The sequence below is a fragment of the Typopeltis vanoorti genome, chromosome 9 (assembly GCF_054136105.1).
Source record: "Typopeltis vanoorti isolate ZY-2024b chromosome 9, IOZ_Tvanoo_1.0, whole genome shotgun sequence".
NCBI lineage: Eukaryota > Metazoa > Arthropoda > Arachnida > Uropygi > Thelyphonidae > Typopeltis > Typopeltis vanoorti.
The window spans coordinates 145,630,219-145,648,137 of record NC_143557.1 but is presented as its reverse complement, the minus strand read 5'-3'; the positions used below and the strand labels follow the sequence as shown (position 1 = coordinate 145,648,137).

General features: G+C 36.0%; 1 protein-coding gene across 3 annotated transcripts in view; it reads right to left on the bottom strand.

Moving 5' to 3' along the window:
* The window catches only part of Mvk (Mevalonate kinase), a 207,415-nt gene that overhangs the window by 137,875 nt on the left and 51,621 nt on the right, over window positions 1-17,919 (bottom strand). For all 3 annotated transcript variants that reach the window (XM_090397738.1, XM_090397740.1, XM_090397739.1), the window contains exon 4: window positions 15,905-16,137. In XM_090397738.1, coding sequence (XP_090253864.1) covers window positions 15,905-16,137 — 233 coding nt within the window. The remainder of the gene's footprint in view (window positions 1-15,904; window positions 16,138-17,919) is intronic.

Here is a 17,919-nt window from a genome sequence, read left to right as displayed (position 1 = left end):
AGAACAGTCCTTTTTGGTACTCCACAGCTTACCGGTACCTCTTTGCTGTGTGCTGATGCTATATGTGTGATGTGCTTTCTGTTTTACATGTATGCTTTGAACCACTAGAGTAGATGACCTCTGATTCCAATATGTGTTAGTTTGTTCAACAAGATTTTGTGTATTCTGTTTTTATCTAATCCAGCATTTATTAGGTCTCTGAAATCTTACAGGAGTGTTGCTGTTCCTTTATTTTTTTGAAAACTATATTGGAATTTTTCAATGTATGTGGAGAGTTTGCAATGCAATGCACTCCATGATTTGGTTGATTACAGAAAAGGTGGCAATGGGTCTGTAATTACTTATGTTTCTTTTTCCATGTTTATGTATGGGAGCGATTAATGCCGTCTTTAGTGTTTTAAGTATGTGCCTCATTTCGAAGATTTTATTTAACAGTTTTAGTTTAACTGGATAAAGTTAGTCGAGTGTTTTTTGATGTCTTTTGGTCTATTCCTGGTCCTTTGTTAGGGTTAATTTGTTGAATTGCAAGTGACAGTTCTTCTTTTGTTATTGCTGTGGGGAACCACATTCACTGGGTTGCTGGTGGTCCTAGTGGAGAATGTTTCTTTGTGTGAGGAGAAAATGTTTCCTGTAGTTTCTGGACAGAGTTCACGAAGTGCTGATTAAAGTTGTTTGCCATCTGTCTGAAGTTGGAAGTTTTTTCACTTGGTTAGACTATAAATTAAATATTTAGTTTAATCCTTTATCCACACACACACACACACTCAACACACACACACACAGATAGAAACCTACATGCATTCTCACATCACTATCCCGTACAAAAGTTAGGTGTCATTTCTGCATTGGCTCATCATGCTCACTCAGTATTGTCCGATGAAGAAGACTAAATATCTAGAAAGAACTTTCTTAAATAAGGGATACTCTTCCAAAAACATTAAGAGGCAACTACCAGCACCCTCGAAACAACACAGAGATCCCTAACAACCCCAAGGGTGTTATTTCTTTACAGTAAATCAGCTCGCTCTCCCAGAAATAGAAAGAATTTTGAAAAAATGTAATATAAAAACGTGTTTTTCAATTCTTCCAAAACTAAGGTCAGTTCTAAGCCACCCAAAACAAGCTCATAACCATCTTCAGTTCCCCGGTGTATATAAAATAATATGTGTTTCTGATATTTCTCTAAGGCTAGAGAAATATCAGAAACATCCCTACTAAGGCTAGAGAAATCCTCCTAAGGTTAGAGAAACATCAGAGAGACATTTTATACAACAGAATCAGAGCAAGCGCACAGGTCACGTCTTATTTTCAGTGAACACAAACGATGAAGGCCGCCAACATGGAGTAGATTGGAATGCAACATCAAATATTTATATTTATCATGATGAAGTAGAACGATGCATAGTTGAACCCAAAGAAATTGTCCTAGACCTGTCCCACATCAACAGCAACCTCAGTTATTGTCTACCTGACTCACATAGTTCTGCCATTAGATACTGGCATATGTATGAACTCATATGCTCACATTTGCACAACAACAGAACGGACTATAACGACAATTCAAATTTAACTTCAGTTCACAAGTCTGTTATTATAATGGCACAGTGTTTTAATGGTTTTTTAAATTTCCTTTAAGTGTTACCACACCTGAAGAAGTCGTTTTGATGAAACATGTTGTGTGCTCCATTAAATTACCTTGTTATCTGTTTTCTCAGTTCCAGTCAGTCAAAACAAGATGAACATATCTAATCACCAAGTAAATGCAACTAATGATCAACATATATATACATACATATATATATATATATATATCTACTCTATATATATAAAAAGATAAGCCGAAATTTGAAACGTTTTTATGTCATGTTTTATGTCTCTGGCTTACCAGCCCGGAACTCAGGGGGTTGGGCACAGGTGCCAGGGGGGGGGGGGTGCAGAGCCCCTAGTATATATATATATATATATATATAAACAAATTGATAACCCTTCCCCCTCACATTCTCCTTCCAATCATTTTCAATTATTCCATTTGTTCTTAACTACGCTTGAGCAATGTACAAACATGAGTAGCTGCTGTTCAATACTTGTATACAGTTCATCTTCAAATTCATCAAACAAACTTCTCTTTCTCTGCCTTCATTACTTACACATCTGCTCTTTGAAATAGTCTTTCCCATACTGTTTCCCCAATGAATACACTCTTCAATTCTTCAAAAAGCACGATTTTTTTTTTTTTTTTTTTTTTTGTCCTTCCAACCACTTATCCACATGCATTACTATTTTGCTATAAGTCTTGGGACTACTTTTGTGTGGCTTTAATATATATATATATATATATATATCAGTTAAACATATATTTATTGCTAGAAGAAATATTAAAATTCATTCTTTTTCCTTCTCTTTAGTGTTACATTAGAGGTCAGGTTCACTAGAAATCAGGTAGAATAGCTGTTGATCAAATCATTGTCTCTGTAGCATACTGTGTGAAATATAATATAGCTTGTCTGTGTGTGTGTGTGTGTATATATATATATATATATATATGACAGAATGATCATTGACTCGGTTAACATACATAGTTTTATGAAAAAAAAAAAATTGAATGACTAGAACCGAGATTTAATTAAAAAGGTTTTAATATAAACACACTACTAGTTTCGGCCTATAACAGCCTTCTTCAGGTGACATTATAAAAGAAAAAACACTAAACATTGAGGGTTAAAAGACTATGAACATCATAGACAGTCTTTATACATAATTAGCATTAAAACGTGGTAGTTGTATTTGAAGCTGTTCTTTCATTTGTTGCATTGTTGGGAGAGTGCGTGCTTGCTGCATCACATGAACGCCAGTACATGATTACAGCTGAATGACAATCAGGAAGGTTGTAGCTTAAGTTGTTATTTAGATGAACAGGATTGAAGATGATTTCTCTCGATTCCACAATTTTTCTCTCTATTTCGTCACTGCAACGGAAGATGTTTGTAGATTTTTCCCAGCAGACTTTGTGACTTTGGTTATCATCATTAGGATTAGCCGAGAAGAGGATATGACTTGATAATGCACTTGCTCGCTGTCTCTTGTAAGTAATGTCTCTCATGTGTTCTTCCATACGCATTTCAACAGATTTGTCTGTCTGCCCGAAATAAGGAATATCGCAGTCACATAATATTTTATATACGCCAGGGTATTTGAGTTGATGATGACAAGGTTTTGGGTGGCTAATTAAGGAACGGATCTTTGGAAGTGGAGTGAACAAGGTTCTGATATTGTATTTTTTTAGAACTTTTGCTAATTTATGTGAAAAATTGTGGAATCGAGAGAAATCATCTTCAATCCTGTTCATCTAAATAACAACTTAAGCTACAACCTCCCTGATAGTCATTCAGCTGTAATCATGTACTGGCGTTCACGTGATGCAGCAAGCACGCACTCTCCCAACAATGCAACAAATGAAAGAACAGCTTCAAATACAACTACAACGTTTTAATGCTAATTATGTATAAAGACTGTCTATGATGTTCATAGTCTTTTAACCCTCAATGTTTAGTGTTTTTTCTTTTATAATGTCACCTGAAGAAGGCTGTTACAGGCCGAAACTAGTAGTGTGTTTATATTAAAACCTTTTTAATTAAATCTCGGTTCTAGTCATTCAATTTTTTTTTTTTTTTTTTTCATAAAAATATATTTATATATATATATATATATACATACACACACACAGACAAGCTATATTATATTTCACACAGTATGCTACAGAGACAATGATTTGATCAACAGCTATTCTACCTGATTTCTAGTGAATCTGACCTCTAATGTAACACTAAAGGGAAGGAAAAAGAATGAATTTTAATATTTCTTCTAGCAATAAATATATGTTTAACTGATATATATATATATATATATATATATATATATATATATATATTAAAGCCACACAAAAGTAGTTCCAAGACTTATAGCAAAATAGTAATGCATGTGGATAATTGGTTGGAAGGACAAAAAAAAAAAAAAAAACGTGCTTTTTGAAGAATTGAAGAGTGTATTCATTGGGGAAACAGTATGGGAAAGACTATTTCAAAGAGCAGATGTGTAAGTAATGAAGGCAGAGAAGGAGAAGTTTGTTTGATGAATTTGAAGATGAACTGTATACAAGTATTGAACAGCAGCTACTCATGTTTGTACATTGCTCAAGCGTAGTTAAGAACAAATGGAATAATTGAAAATGATTGGAAGGAGAATGTGAGGGGGAAGGGTTATCAATTTGTTTCTGAATAAAACCAAGCATTATGAGGGAGGTGTTAGGGCCACTATCCCAAATGTTGGAAAAGATTGGGCAGAGATTTGCTTTATAAACTGTTCAGGGTTGTGGAGGAAAGGAATCCTGGTTAGCGAGTAGAATTTTATCAGAAGTGAGGTATGGCTTTTCTTTCTGGAAATGAGACAAAATTGCATTCTGATGGCATTAAAATTCACCAGGTTGTCCTTACCCCATTTGAGTAGCATGGAATTTAATGTTAACAGCACTTCTTAGAGAAGATCTTCAAGCACTAATTACACTGGGCATTAAAAGGTTTTGAAAATGAAAACGAAGATGAGGAGACACACTTATCAGCAAACCTAAGAATAGAATTGAACCTCATAGAGAGAGAGAGATCACTGATGTATACAAGGAACAGTGTAGGTGAAAGCACAAGCACAGAACCAAAGGAACACCAGGAGCGAGGTGAAAAAATTTGATGAAAGGAAACCATCCACCATAACCTACAATGAACAACTGAAGAGGAAGCTGGCAATCCATTCACAAAGGAAAGGAGGAATAACATAAAATGGTAGCTCAATCAGCAGGTCTTGATGCCAAACTCCATAAAATGCCTAGGAAGTATCAAGAGCGATGACTTAAGTTTCTCTGAACTTTTCCATAGCCTGCATCCAGAAGAAGTGAGATTTGGCTAGGATATCTGCTGTGGAACATGAATGCCGAAATATATTATTAGTCTTTAATGGGAATAAATTCAAAAATATAATATTGATGATATTGCTATCCCGTGGATAAGCACTGAACACCTAGCACACCTGGAATATTCCTGATATGTACCCTCAAGGGGTATACAGGATATGATAAATTTACATTACTAATTGGCAAGTCTCCAAGTAGTGGGGCAATTGGCAGTCAATAATCATTATTAATTAAGTGGAATTTAATTACCTTTCAAAGTAATTAAACTTTTTAATTTTGCAAGTAGACTGGAGCCATTGGGCATATGAGGAATTTTTGGTTTGGATGGTATTGGCACAATTGTTGGAGAACCCAAGTTTGGATAATGGGTCCAGCAGTTTCAGTAGAGTAGAGAATAAAAGCACTCAATACCAGTAAGAATAAATTATATTATTAGATCTGAGTAGGTGCAAGGATCAGAAGAGTGGAAGCAGTAATCACTCCATGAAAATGAGATATAGATGTCCTGATGGTCATCTCATTTGGCACGTTGTAGTGCAGTGGGGCATGAGACTGAAAATGACTGGAAGAAGTCATTAATGGCAACAAACAGTTCCAGCAAGGTCTGTAAAGCTCAAGAAGGTAAACAAGTTGGATACTGAAATCAATAAGGGTGATTATCTTGCTATTAGAATAACTGGACTATGTGATTTACTTTAAGAGATAAATAGTCAAATAAATGGGTCAAGTCATCAGAGTTAGAACAGTCGAAATAGGAAATGAAGGCAACAAAGTGAGGCAAAGATATCTTGAGCCAAAGTAAATCATATAAAAGGGATTCCATGTCTGATAAGACATGAAATATCAGTTACACAATTATACTTCAAACCAAACTAAAATAACATGTAGAGATATTTTAAAAACTGCAACATTTAAATGTCTAACTTAGTACGAGCGTGTGTTGAAAAGTTGTGATAATCAATATGAAGGAATTGAGGTAGAACCATGTAACTTACATGGTTCTACCTCAATTACCATCCATATCCTAAAAGGCAATGATAAATCTTATGCTGAATTTTGGGTTTGGAACTTCTTTGGCCATTGAGAAGCTTTGCCTCCACTCCATTGATTGTTGTTTTGTCTCTGGGTCATAGTGATGAAGCCATGTTTCATCAGCAGTCACAATACAAATTTAAAATTTGCATCTGATTTCTCAAAATGACTACAAATCGATTGAGATGACAGCATGTGTTCTCTCTTTGGGTTGGCATTCAAACACTTTGGACCTACTACTCTGAGCTTCTGCATGTCCAGATGTTGGATAATGACCCAAACTCACTCTCTGGATATCTCCAGAATCTTTACAATGTTTTTGGCTGATATTCGTCTATATTCGTCTATCCCTTGGGGATAGACAAATATCTTGGGGTCATGGCAATGCACTGCATCAATGTTTTCAGGGGGGGTGATGATTTTTGTGGAAGATCTTTTTGACCCTGGGGACATCTGTTGTTTCAGCATGCACAGTTTTAAACTTGGTCACCAATCTGGCAATTGTTGAATATGATGGAACACAGTCCCCTAAAGCAGTGTTTCTCAACTGCCATTCAACGGCCTAGCATCAATTATAATGGGCAACAAGAGATTCTCCTGGAATTTGTCATTTTAGCTTTCTAAGCATTTTTCATGAATAAATATTTTATAGTGGAAATATTCTGAGGGGAATAATATTCATAAATGTGTCAGAATGCTAAACAACATCTGCGTAGCAAATGTTAGTGACTAAGCTGCATATTTTTAAACATGGAAGTATTTATGAATGATCGGGAAAAATTGCCTACAAACCGATTACAACAATGGGCACCGTATCTTCTCAAAACTGAACAAAATAACATCAGTGTTGCAAATGTTAGTGACCAATCAGCAAGGAAGTATAAAGAAAATTTTTCCACTGATATTGAAGATCAAGGCAGTCTGTATCCAGTTCTCAAATCTAGTAATACTGAATACTGTTTCTTCGCAAGTTTGCATTGCAGTGTGTAAATGCTATGTGTAAATGTAAATGCTTGTGAAATGCAAGTGCCATGATTTTTTAAAAGTAATAGGCCTACAGATTTAAATTTTAATATGAATAAGAGTAGAGATTTTAGTGTTAAGAAATCTTTTAATTTTAGTGTTAAGAAATCTCTTATTGAAGGTGTTTGTGATGCAACAAATAGTGATTCTTCCACTCAACACTACAGAGAAATCTCCAGGATGTAAAAATGAGGGGAAAACTACCAGCTTTCTCCCTCCTTTTGGAGGGGAAAGTTTTCCTTTGGAACCCTCTCTAGGATAAAAATCCTAGAGAGGGTTCTTGATGGAAGACTGAAGAAGGAGGTGGAGATTGCAAAGGAGCAATATGGCTTCATGCCTGGTCGATTGACAACAGATGCTATCTTTGGGTTGTTACAGCAGATGATGGAAAATTTCAAGAGAAGCAACGGGAGCTACATCTGGTATTTATTGATCTGGAGAAAGCGTATGACAGAGTGCCAAGGCAAGAAATCTGGAGGTGTCTGAGGGAGAAGAAGGTACCGAAGAAATATGCCAGGCTATTTTTTGTCACATATATTTTCTGTCACATATATTATGTGACAGAAAGTTTTCCAGTGACAGTTAGCTTACATCAAGGGTCAGCATTAAGTCCGTTCCTGTTCAATATTGTGATGGAGGAGGTGAGAGAAGATGCGCCTTGGACCATGTTGTATGCAGATGATATCGTGATGTGTGCAGAATCAAGAGAAGAAGTGGCAGCTAAACTGGAAAGTTTGGCTGACGTCTACTCAGTCTCATACCTCAGTATGAGACTGAGTAGACGTAAGACAGAGTATATGTGTTGCAAAGTGGATGGCAACCAGAAGGCAGATCTGGAGCTGGAAGGAAATGTCATCAGGAAGGTCAGTGACTTTAGATACTTATGTTCAACAATGAAAGAGGATGGTGAGGCTGATTAGGAAGTGGGATGCAGGATACAAGCAGGATGGAGGAACTGGAGAGAGATGGCTGGAGTGCTATGCAATAAGAGGGAGCCAATCAATCTAAAAGGCAAAATCTACAGGACAGCAGTGAGACCAGCTATGACATATGCTATGGAAACTGTGGCCCTGAGGAAAAATAACATCAGTAGGATGGAGGTAGCAGAGATGAGAATGCTTAGGTGGATGTGCAGTGTAACCAGAAAGAATCATCTGAGAAATGACTATGTAAGGGGAATGGTGAAAGTTACGAACTTAAGAGCAAAGATACAGGAGGCAAGGTTGAGATGGTTTGGTCATATGAGGAGGAGGGAGGAAGAGTATGTGGGAAGAAAGGTCATTCAGATGGATGTGTGGGGGGGGGGGGGGGAGCACAGGTGGCCAAAGAAGAGATGGAGTGAGATGGTGGAGGAGGACTTCAGGATGAAGAACTTGGATGTGGCTACAGCCCAAGACAGGAGGTTGTGGAGGAGACTCACTACAAACAGCGACCCTACTTGAGTGGGAAAAGCTGCAGAAGAAGAAGAAGAAAACACAATAACCTCACGCTGACCAAATGCCACAACTTCAATGTGTCATTTGTGCTACTGTTCTGGGAAATGAAGCTATGAAGCCCTTACAACTTACCCATGGCAACACAAAACATTCCGATCTAGTCAACAAAACCATTGAATTCTTTATGAGTAAAAGAGGTGCACTTAAAATAGAAAAGAAAATTATTTCCCAAGCTTCAACCACTGACACTTCACTTCTGATGATATCCTATTTAATATTATTACAGATAGCTAAATGTAAAAATCCGTATTCCATTGGCGAAGAACTCATTAAGCCTTCTTTGATTGCTGCTTGCAACAAAGTATTAGGCCAGTCTGCAGCAAGTAAAATGAAAGACAGATATCTGTGTTTTAAAAGGTGAAGAGCAGATATCTGATATGGCAGATGATACAGAAACAGAACGCAATGAAAAAAATTAAAAAATCAAAATTGTTTGCATTATAACTGGACAAATCTACAGATAATCAGAACAACAGCATTTGACTTACATATGTACAGCCTATTGACATCATGAAACTTTCAGAAATTCAGAAACACTTAAAATGTCTTCATGTAACATGAAGACATTTTAAGTGTTTCTGAATTTCCTACACACACACTACCACCAGTGAAATTTTCAAAGTTTTAAGTGGTTTCATTGAAGAGAGCGGTCTCAAATGAAAAAACTGCGTTGGAGTTTGTACTAATGCCGCTGCCTATTGCCTGTCTTAGAGGTAGAAATTCATGTTTAGTCACTAAAATTAAGGTTATGGCAGGCAATAACTTATTGTCAATGCATTGCCACATTCATAGCAAAACCTGGCCTCCAAAAAAATGGCACCTAAGCTTAATGAAGTCCTGTCTCAATCTGTTGAAATTATTAATTATATAAAAAACAGTGCATTAAATACAAGACTTGTAAAAGCATTGTGTGATGAAATGGGCTCTGATGATCAAAATCTTATTTTCCATTCTGAAGTTCGTTGGTGGTTATATGAACTCAGAAAGGAAGCTGAGCTGTTTCTAATTGAAAAGAAAAGTGACCTGTCCCATTATTTCCAAGATAAAAAAATGGGTAGCCAGGCTGGCATATCTCACCGACATATTTTCTCATATAAACAAGTTGAATTTAAAACTTCAAGGTCCAGATATAACAATATTTAATGCTCGGAACAAGATCGAATCATTCAAAAAGAAACTCAATCTCTGGCTTAATATGATTGCAGAAAGAAATAATGAAATGTTTCAGTTGTACTCATATTATATTATGGAAGCAGATGATTTCTACTCACAGAATGCAGTTTCAGATATTATTGCAAGCCAATTGAACTTGTTATCATTTGAAAAGTATTATCCCGAACATGAGGATCCCTAGAAGCAAAATATGTGGTTTGTGAAGCCCTTTCACATGAAAAAAACCCTCCAACTTACTGAATTATTATCAGACAAAGGACTACAAAGTACTATTAATTCTATGAGTAATTCAAAATTCTAGATAAGAATGAAAAATGAATATCCAAATTTCCATGAAATAGCAATGAGATTTCTTCTTTGTTTTTCAACCACATATCTTTGTGAAATTATTTTCTGCCATGACGGTGCTTAAAACAAAACAAAGGAACTGCCTGCAGCTATCTGACTGTCTGCATTAGGATTTCACTTCAATTCATCACAAAATTAATAAGCTAATGGACAGAAAGCAGAAACAAAAGTCTCACAAGCATAACTAAAACCTTCAAAAACTTAGTTGTAATAAAAGAAACTAAATTTAACTTTTTCGATAACTTATAATTTCTGTATTAAACATTAAACCACAATATAAAATGATGGTACAACATGACAGAATTTCATGCCAGCAGGGGCATCGCCAGGGAACTAGGGTGAACAGCAAAAAGTCAGCCACTGGAACAAATCCAAAAAAAACACACCCCAACACAACATCACCAGAGTTCAAAATCGGTACTATTAACATAAGATGCTTGAATGGCAAAGAAATGGAGCTAGCCTGAGGAATTGGATAAGTATCAGATCAATATAATAGGGGTGAATGAAACAAAAAAAGACAAAAACTGGCGAGATCTTTTCTTTTTGAGAGCAATAAATACAAAATGTTAAATTCAGGCGATGATAATCAAACACTAAATACGATGCTAATCTTATTGAATGGCAAGCAATATCAAGTAGAGTGATGTGGACAAATATCAGAATGGGGAACTGGACAATGAGACTTATTTGTGTCTAGGATCCCACAGAAGGCTCTACTAACATAGACGTGGAGGAATGTTTTGAGGCTTTAGAGAAAGCCACTCACACAAAGAAAAAGATGATCTTTGTTGGAGAGAGAGAGAGAAGGAAATGATTGTCAGACATACAAAAATATTTTGGAGAAATTTGGAGAAAAGAGCAAAGTTAGTAATAATGGCAAATACCTGTTGGATTTCTGCTCAGGACATGGACTGGTTATTAGTAACACAATGTTCCAACATAAAAATGTACACAAATTCACATGGAGAGAAGAGGCAAGGAATAAGAAAAGTCTCATTGACTATTTTATTTTTGAGTGATGTTTTCTTACTGGTGCAAGACACTAGAACGTACAGAGGATTTGAAATTGGAAGTGAACATCATTTAGTCTTGAGCAAAATAAAATTGAATTTCATATTGAAAAGAAGAACATGTAAGAAAGTTTTAAAGTTAATAAAAGTGAATAGCTGTCAGATGTGAACTGGAAACTAAAATACACAAACATCGTTCAAGAAAAAAATGAAACAGTTTGAGAACAGTAACCAAACATTGGAGATTCAGTGGCAAATCCTGAAGCAAACACTGATCGATTCAGCCATCGAGGCATATAGTGAGGTTGCATGCAAGGATAGAAAAATCAGAACTCCATGGTGAACACAGGAAGTTAAAGAGGCAGTGAAGGAAAAGAAGAAAGTATATCAAAAGTTCTTGGCAAATAAGTCAACTTAAAGATACAAAGACAAATGTAAGAAAGCTAAACACAGTGTAAAACTAGCTAAACAAAAGTCATGAGAAGACTTTGGTAAGAACATAGAAAATTAATATCAAGAAGGTGCCAAGATATTCTGGAAACTGTTGAAGGAATTAGAGATAATAAAGGTGATGAAAACAGGAGAAAGAGATATTATTATTATTATTATTATTTGACACCTCAAGGGAATCCTAAGACTCATTGAGGGAGGGCACCTACTCTGCAACTCTCCGTCTCCACCACTCAACCTCATCCACAAACCGCCTCGTCTACACCAATGCCCTCTACTGTCCACCATCACCACTATTACTTTCACAGACAATCACAAACATCCATGCCCATAGCGGGATTCGAAGCCGCAGCCTTGGTTGGAGAGCGGATATGCTAAACACTTGGCTAACCAGGCCGGCTACATCCTTGAAGTATTGCGTAATTACTTCGAAAAATTGCAAAATGAAACAGTCAGTGATAGCACATTGGTAAAAAACACTCAACAGGGATGCAGTCAGGAATACATATCCATTTTAGAAGTAGAAAAAGCCATCAAAAGCCTGATATGTGGAAAGGCAGCAAGAGTAGATGATATTCGACCAGAAATAATCAAGCATGGAGGTTATAAAAGTCTTACAGTGGCTGCACTGCATAGTTCAGAGGACCTGGACACAGGGACGAATTCTAGATGATTGGAGTAGAGTTCTCATAATATCAATATATATAAAGGGAAATAAAACTGAATGTGAGAATTTCAGAGGTATATTTCTCTACTGAGTGTTCCTGGTATGATTTATGCAAGTATACTTGAGAAATGGTTGAGAAGGATTGCAGAAGGGTAGTTTGGTGAAGATCAAGCTGGATTCAGACCAAGTAGAGGCTGTCAGGATCAGATTTTCACTTTACGACAAATAGTTGAGAAATCATGGGAATATAATAAAGATCTGTATTTAAATTTTTTTAGATCTGGAAAAAGCATATGACAAGGTGCCAAGAGATAAGATATTCAAAACTCAACATTTATATGTTGTCAATGGGGCATTATATCAAGCAATACTTAGTCTTTGAGTTGTAAATCAGCAGTTAGAATTGAAGGAAGTACAGGAAGGTGTGGTTTAATGTTAAATCTGGTGTCAGACAAGGATGTACATTATCCCCTTTGTTATTCATCATCTATATGGATTACATTATGAAGGCAAAAGGTATTAAGCCCGATATCAAAATTGGAGATGTTAATTTCGTCTCTTTCCTTTATGTAGATGCTGTTACACTTTTAAATATATCCAATCTTCTTCTTCTGCAGCTTTTCCCACTAAAGTAGGGTGCTGTTTGTGGTGAGTCTCCTCCACAACCTCCTTTCTTGGGCTGTAGCCACATCCAAGTTCTTCATCCTGAAGTCCTCCTCCACCATCTCACTCCATCTCTTCTTTGGCTGTCCGTGTTTCCTCCTCTACTCTTTCTCCCTCCTCATCATCCTTCCTCCCTCCTCCTGACCAAACCATCTCAACCTTGCCTCCTGTATCTTTGCTCCTAAGTTCGTAACTTTCACCGTTCCTCTTACATAGTCATTTCTCAGACGATCCTTTCTGGTCACACCGCACATCAACCTAAGCATTCTCATCTCTGCTACCTCTATCCTGCTGATGTTATTTTTCCTCAGAGCCACAGTATCCATAGCATACTGTATAACACTCCAGCCATCTCTCTCTCTCCAGTTCTTCCATCCTGCTTGTATCCTGCATCTCACTTCCTTCTCAGCCTCACCATCCTCTTTCATTGTTGAACCTAAGAATCTAAAGTCACTGACCTTGCTGATGACATCTCCTTTCTGCTCTAGATCTGTCTCCTGGTTGCCGGTTGCCATCCACATTGCAACACATATACTCTGTCTTACTTCTGCTCAGTCTCATAACTCTCTCTTCCAGTACTTTTCTCCAACTTTCAAGTTTAGCTGTCACTTCTTCTCTTGATTCTGCACACAGCGCGATGTCATCTGCATAAAACATAGTCAAAGGTGCGTCTTCTCTCACCTCTTCCGTCACCACCTCCATCACAATAATATACAGGAACAGACTTAATGCTGACTCTTGATGCAACTGTCATTGGAAAACTTTCTATCTCCCCCAGGCAGGTTCGAACTCTTGTCTTCACATTTCTGTACATCTCCTGCACCAACCTGACATATTTCTCCGGTAACTACTTCTCCCTCAAACACCTCCAGACTTCTTTACTTGGCATACGCTTTCCCCAGATCAATAAAAACCAGATGTAGCTCCCGTTGTTTCTCTCTAAACTTTTCTATCATCTGTCGTCACCCAAAGATAGCATCTGTCGTCGATCAACCAGGCATGAAGCCAAATTGCTCCTTTGCAATCTCCACCTCCTTCCTCAGTCTTCCATCAAGAATCCTCTCTAGGATCTCATTGTATGGGACATCAAGTTTAAATAAATCTAATACATCTGCAAAATTACTTGACTATATTGAATAACTGTTGTAATAAATTTGGTATGAAAAGCAGCAATAACAAGACAAAGACAATGAAAACAGGAAGAAACATTGAAAATGTCAATTGCATTGTGAATAGAGAACCTGTATAGCAAAAAATATTTCAGCTATTTAGGCACAATTTTTAGTGAAGATGGTAAATTAAATATGGAAATAACTAACAGAATCAACAAAGCCAGTATGGTAGGAAGTCAACTGAATAAATTTATATGAAATGAGAGAGAAATTAGTCAAAACACTAAATTAGCTGTATACTAGACAGTGGTCAAATCAATTTTAACTTATTGATCTGAGAACTGGGCTAGAAATAAAACACTTGACCAAAGACTAGAAACTGCAGATATGAGAATCCTAAGAAAGATTAGGAGTGTGAACAGATGGCATTAATGGCAATATCATATTAAAAAATGAGGATATTAGGAAAGAACTTGCCATTGTTAGCATCCAGGAATGTGTTAGCAGAACTAATCTCATTTGGTATAATCACTTAAACAGAAGGGGAGAGAAAAGATTAGCAAAATAAGATGTTCTTTGCCAGGTTAGTAGGAAATAGACCCAGAGAAAGACCAAGATGTAGGTGGATTCTAAGATGTAAAAAGCATCTTAGAAGACAGAAACATAAAATCTGATAATTTTGGGGTCTTGACAGATAACAGGTTAATTTGGAGGAAAATTGTTGATAGGAAGTTAGTAATGATGTAAGTTCTTCAATGTAGTACTATCGTAATATCCTGTACACTCCTTGAGGATACATGTCAGGAATTTGCTGCTAATGATGATGATGATATGAAAATTTTGTGGTATAAAATTTTAACAAAGGTCACTTAAGGGTTCACTTAAAGTTCAAAGCTAGATGACTGAGAGAATACCTCGATACAGCATGTAAGGAATGTGGAGAATCCAGGCCTTCTAATTCAATGTGCAATCATTCTTTGTGATATTACTTTGTGATTAGGTACCACTCAAATAATGAACATTGAAGGATGGACTGGCAATTTTGGACTGTGTCAATCAAACTATATTCTGTAATGGCTTAAACCACAAACAAAAACTATAATACAATATGACAAAATATCATGAGGAAATACAAATGAAGTGGATAAATTTTAAAATGGGAAACTGATCAGTGAGACTTTTGGTGCAAATGGCTCTAGAGAAGTTTCTTTCTACAAAGGAAGAAGCAGAGGAGTTTCAAGTTTTTCGAGAGGGCTGCTGACAAAGAAAAAAGGGGGGAGAAAAAATTTTCTTTTTAGAGATATGGAGTTCCTGACACATGTTAGTAGGTAACCTTCAGAAAACACAAAGAAACACGTAATAATTATCAATATCAATGAAGATGCAAAATGTATGGAGGCTATTGAAAAAGCTTAGAAATTGAGTAAAGGGTGCTGGGGTTTCAATCATCTACAATAACATTTTTTCTATATATATTTATTTCAATTTACACATAAGAGATTGCAAAATGTACAGCACATTAGTGTCTTATAGGAAGAGACTAAGAGAGTAAAAAAAAAATTTTTTTTATTTTTAATAAATGACAATAATAGTCATTAAAAAGTTTGGAAAGATGGCTGATCCAGAGAATAGAAGCAGATGGAAAACAAGAGGCAGAGCAGAAGTGCTCAGTAGGATTCCCATTGTAAAAGAATGCTGGGCAGCTGCAACTTGTGTCACGATAGCTGTGTGTAAAATATGCCATGCTTATATATATTTGGAGAGGAATTTTTTATTATCTTTTATTTTTATTTATTTTATTTATTTATTTATTTTGTATAGGAAATTTTTATGTCTGTACTCTCAGCAAAGATTTTTTTCCATAAATTAAACATTAAATTAAACTTGATGTATGATAAGTTAATACTAAATAAAGTCTTGATTTTAAACATGAAAAAGATGAACACATAATTCTGAAAAACATTTACCATATGTACAAATAGAGTTATCTATTCCAGATGGAGAGCCATGTAGTATTTTTTCTGCTTGAAATGCCCATTTACTAATTAATACTAGATGATCTTGCATCAATGGTGACTCCACTTTTTTACATGCAGCAAGAAAGGCAGCAGCCAAACAAACAGAGTAAGATGCACTGGATCCTAGTCCTGAACTCATAGGTATTTGAGATGTAATGACAACTTTAACCGCCTTTAATGGACTGAAATAAAATGGATTAACATATAATTACTACTTCTTGAATATCAGGCATTCAATTTTTGAAAATGCCACAGAATTAATTCATCAAATCTAAACTTCTCAATGCATATCCCAAATTGAATATATAATTGTCAAAATCTCAGTATCATTTTACTTATGTTCATTTTTTACAGTTTTTGTATATAATGAATAAAAAATTTCGTTAATAAGGAATATGTTTTTGTTATATGATAAAGTAGTCTAAAAATGCATGTTTGCATTTATTAATACAATTGTATATGCTTAGTATTACCAGAACCGCTGTGTGGTTAAGCAGTAGCGTAATGAAATGAGACTTAAATGAATTTAAGTAATAAACTCATTTACCATATATTGTAATCCTTAGGGAATAACAAAAATGTTGTGTATGTTATAAATTAATATATGTTGTTTACCCAGCTGTCACAGGGTAACTGGAATGCTAGCCAGCAAAGAATATGCAAGCAGAGAGGAGAGCCAAAAAAAAAAGGTCTAATAACTACTGAGTTAAGTTTTTATATGCATCTTTAACTACTCTCTGAGGAGGAAAAGTGAAGTAATAATTTGACAATGTAATATATCGAACTTTTGTATACGAGAAACAAGCAGCTACCCAAGCAGCAATATGGAATCTGCAGTAAAAGTCCTTTTATTGGAAATGCATTCGGAACTGCTTAATTAATATATTCTAATTGTCTGAGTGATTATTCTTCATGCCTACTTCATAAAATTGAAAGAAACATGCATTAAGGAAACTGGAAGACATATTCAAGAATTAGTCAAGTGAGATCTTTAGCTATTGTATTTAAGGAAATTAAGATATAATAAGTGCTGCAAAGGAAATTTCCATATTGCCAAGTGAAACTACAGAACTGTATTTAACAGTTAGCTAGAAAGTGAACGATATGAGTTCATACAGCCCAATTCTACTTATCCTGAATATCTAATTAAAATTCATTATTATTATTACTACCCAAGATCCCACGGAGTCAAACACTCATCTGGGAGGTCCTTTTATCATACACAGCTCATCATACCATGCTCAAATTCTCTGCAGAGACCACAGTCTCAGGCAAGGCATTCCAATCATTCACAATTCTGCATGAAAAAAACCTGCTTCTCACTCCCCTACTCACACCCTCTTTATACAGTTTCCAGGGATGACTTCTGGTTCTCCCCTGATCTCCCACTATTTTCTGTAGAACCTTGTAGGTCTCTATCATATCACCCCTCTTCCTCCTGTCTACTACACTCTGTAAGTTGCATCTTCTCAATATTTCCTCATACTCGATATTCCAAAGGTTAGAAACTACCTTAGTCAGTCACCTCTGGACCCTTTCCAACATCTCTTTGTCCTTATGAAAACCAGGTGACAAAATCTGGGCACAATAATCCATATGTGGCCTAATCAAAGCCTTATACAATGGAACAAGAATCTCCTTACGTCTACAAGTCAGTATCCTCTGCATCATTCCTAGAAGGAAATGTGAAGAGGCCAAATTGTGAAGACAACATAAACTATGTGTTCCCTAAATTTCAGATCCTTATCCACTTATTCCAGATCTCTTATTTCCTCCACCTCCAACAATATATCCTCACCAAGCATAAATTCTGCATCCCATCTTTGTTTTCCAAATTTTAAAACCTTACATTTTGCAACATTGAACTCGCATCCCAATTCCCATGCCCAATCACTCAACTTATTCAAGTCTTCTTGTAAGGCCACAACATCTCTACTCTTCATGGTTCATCCCAACTTTGCATC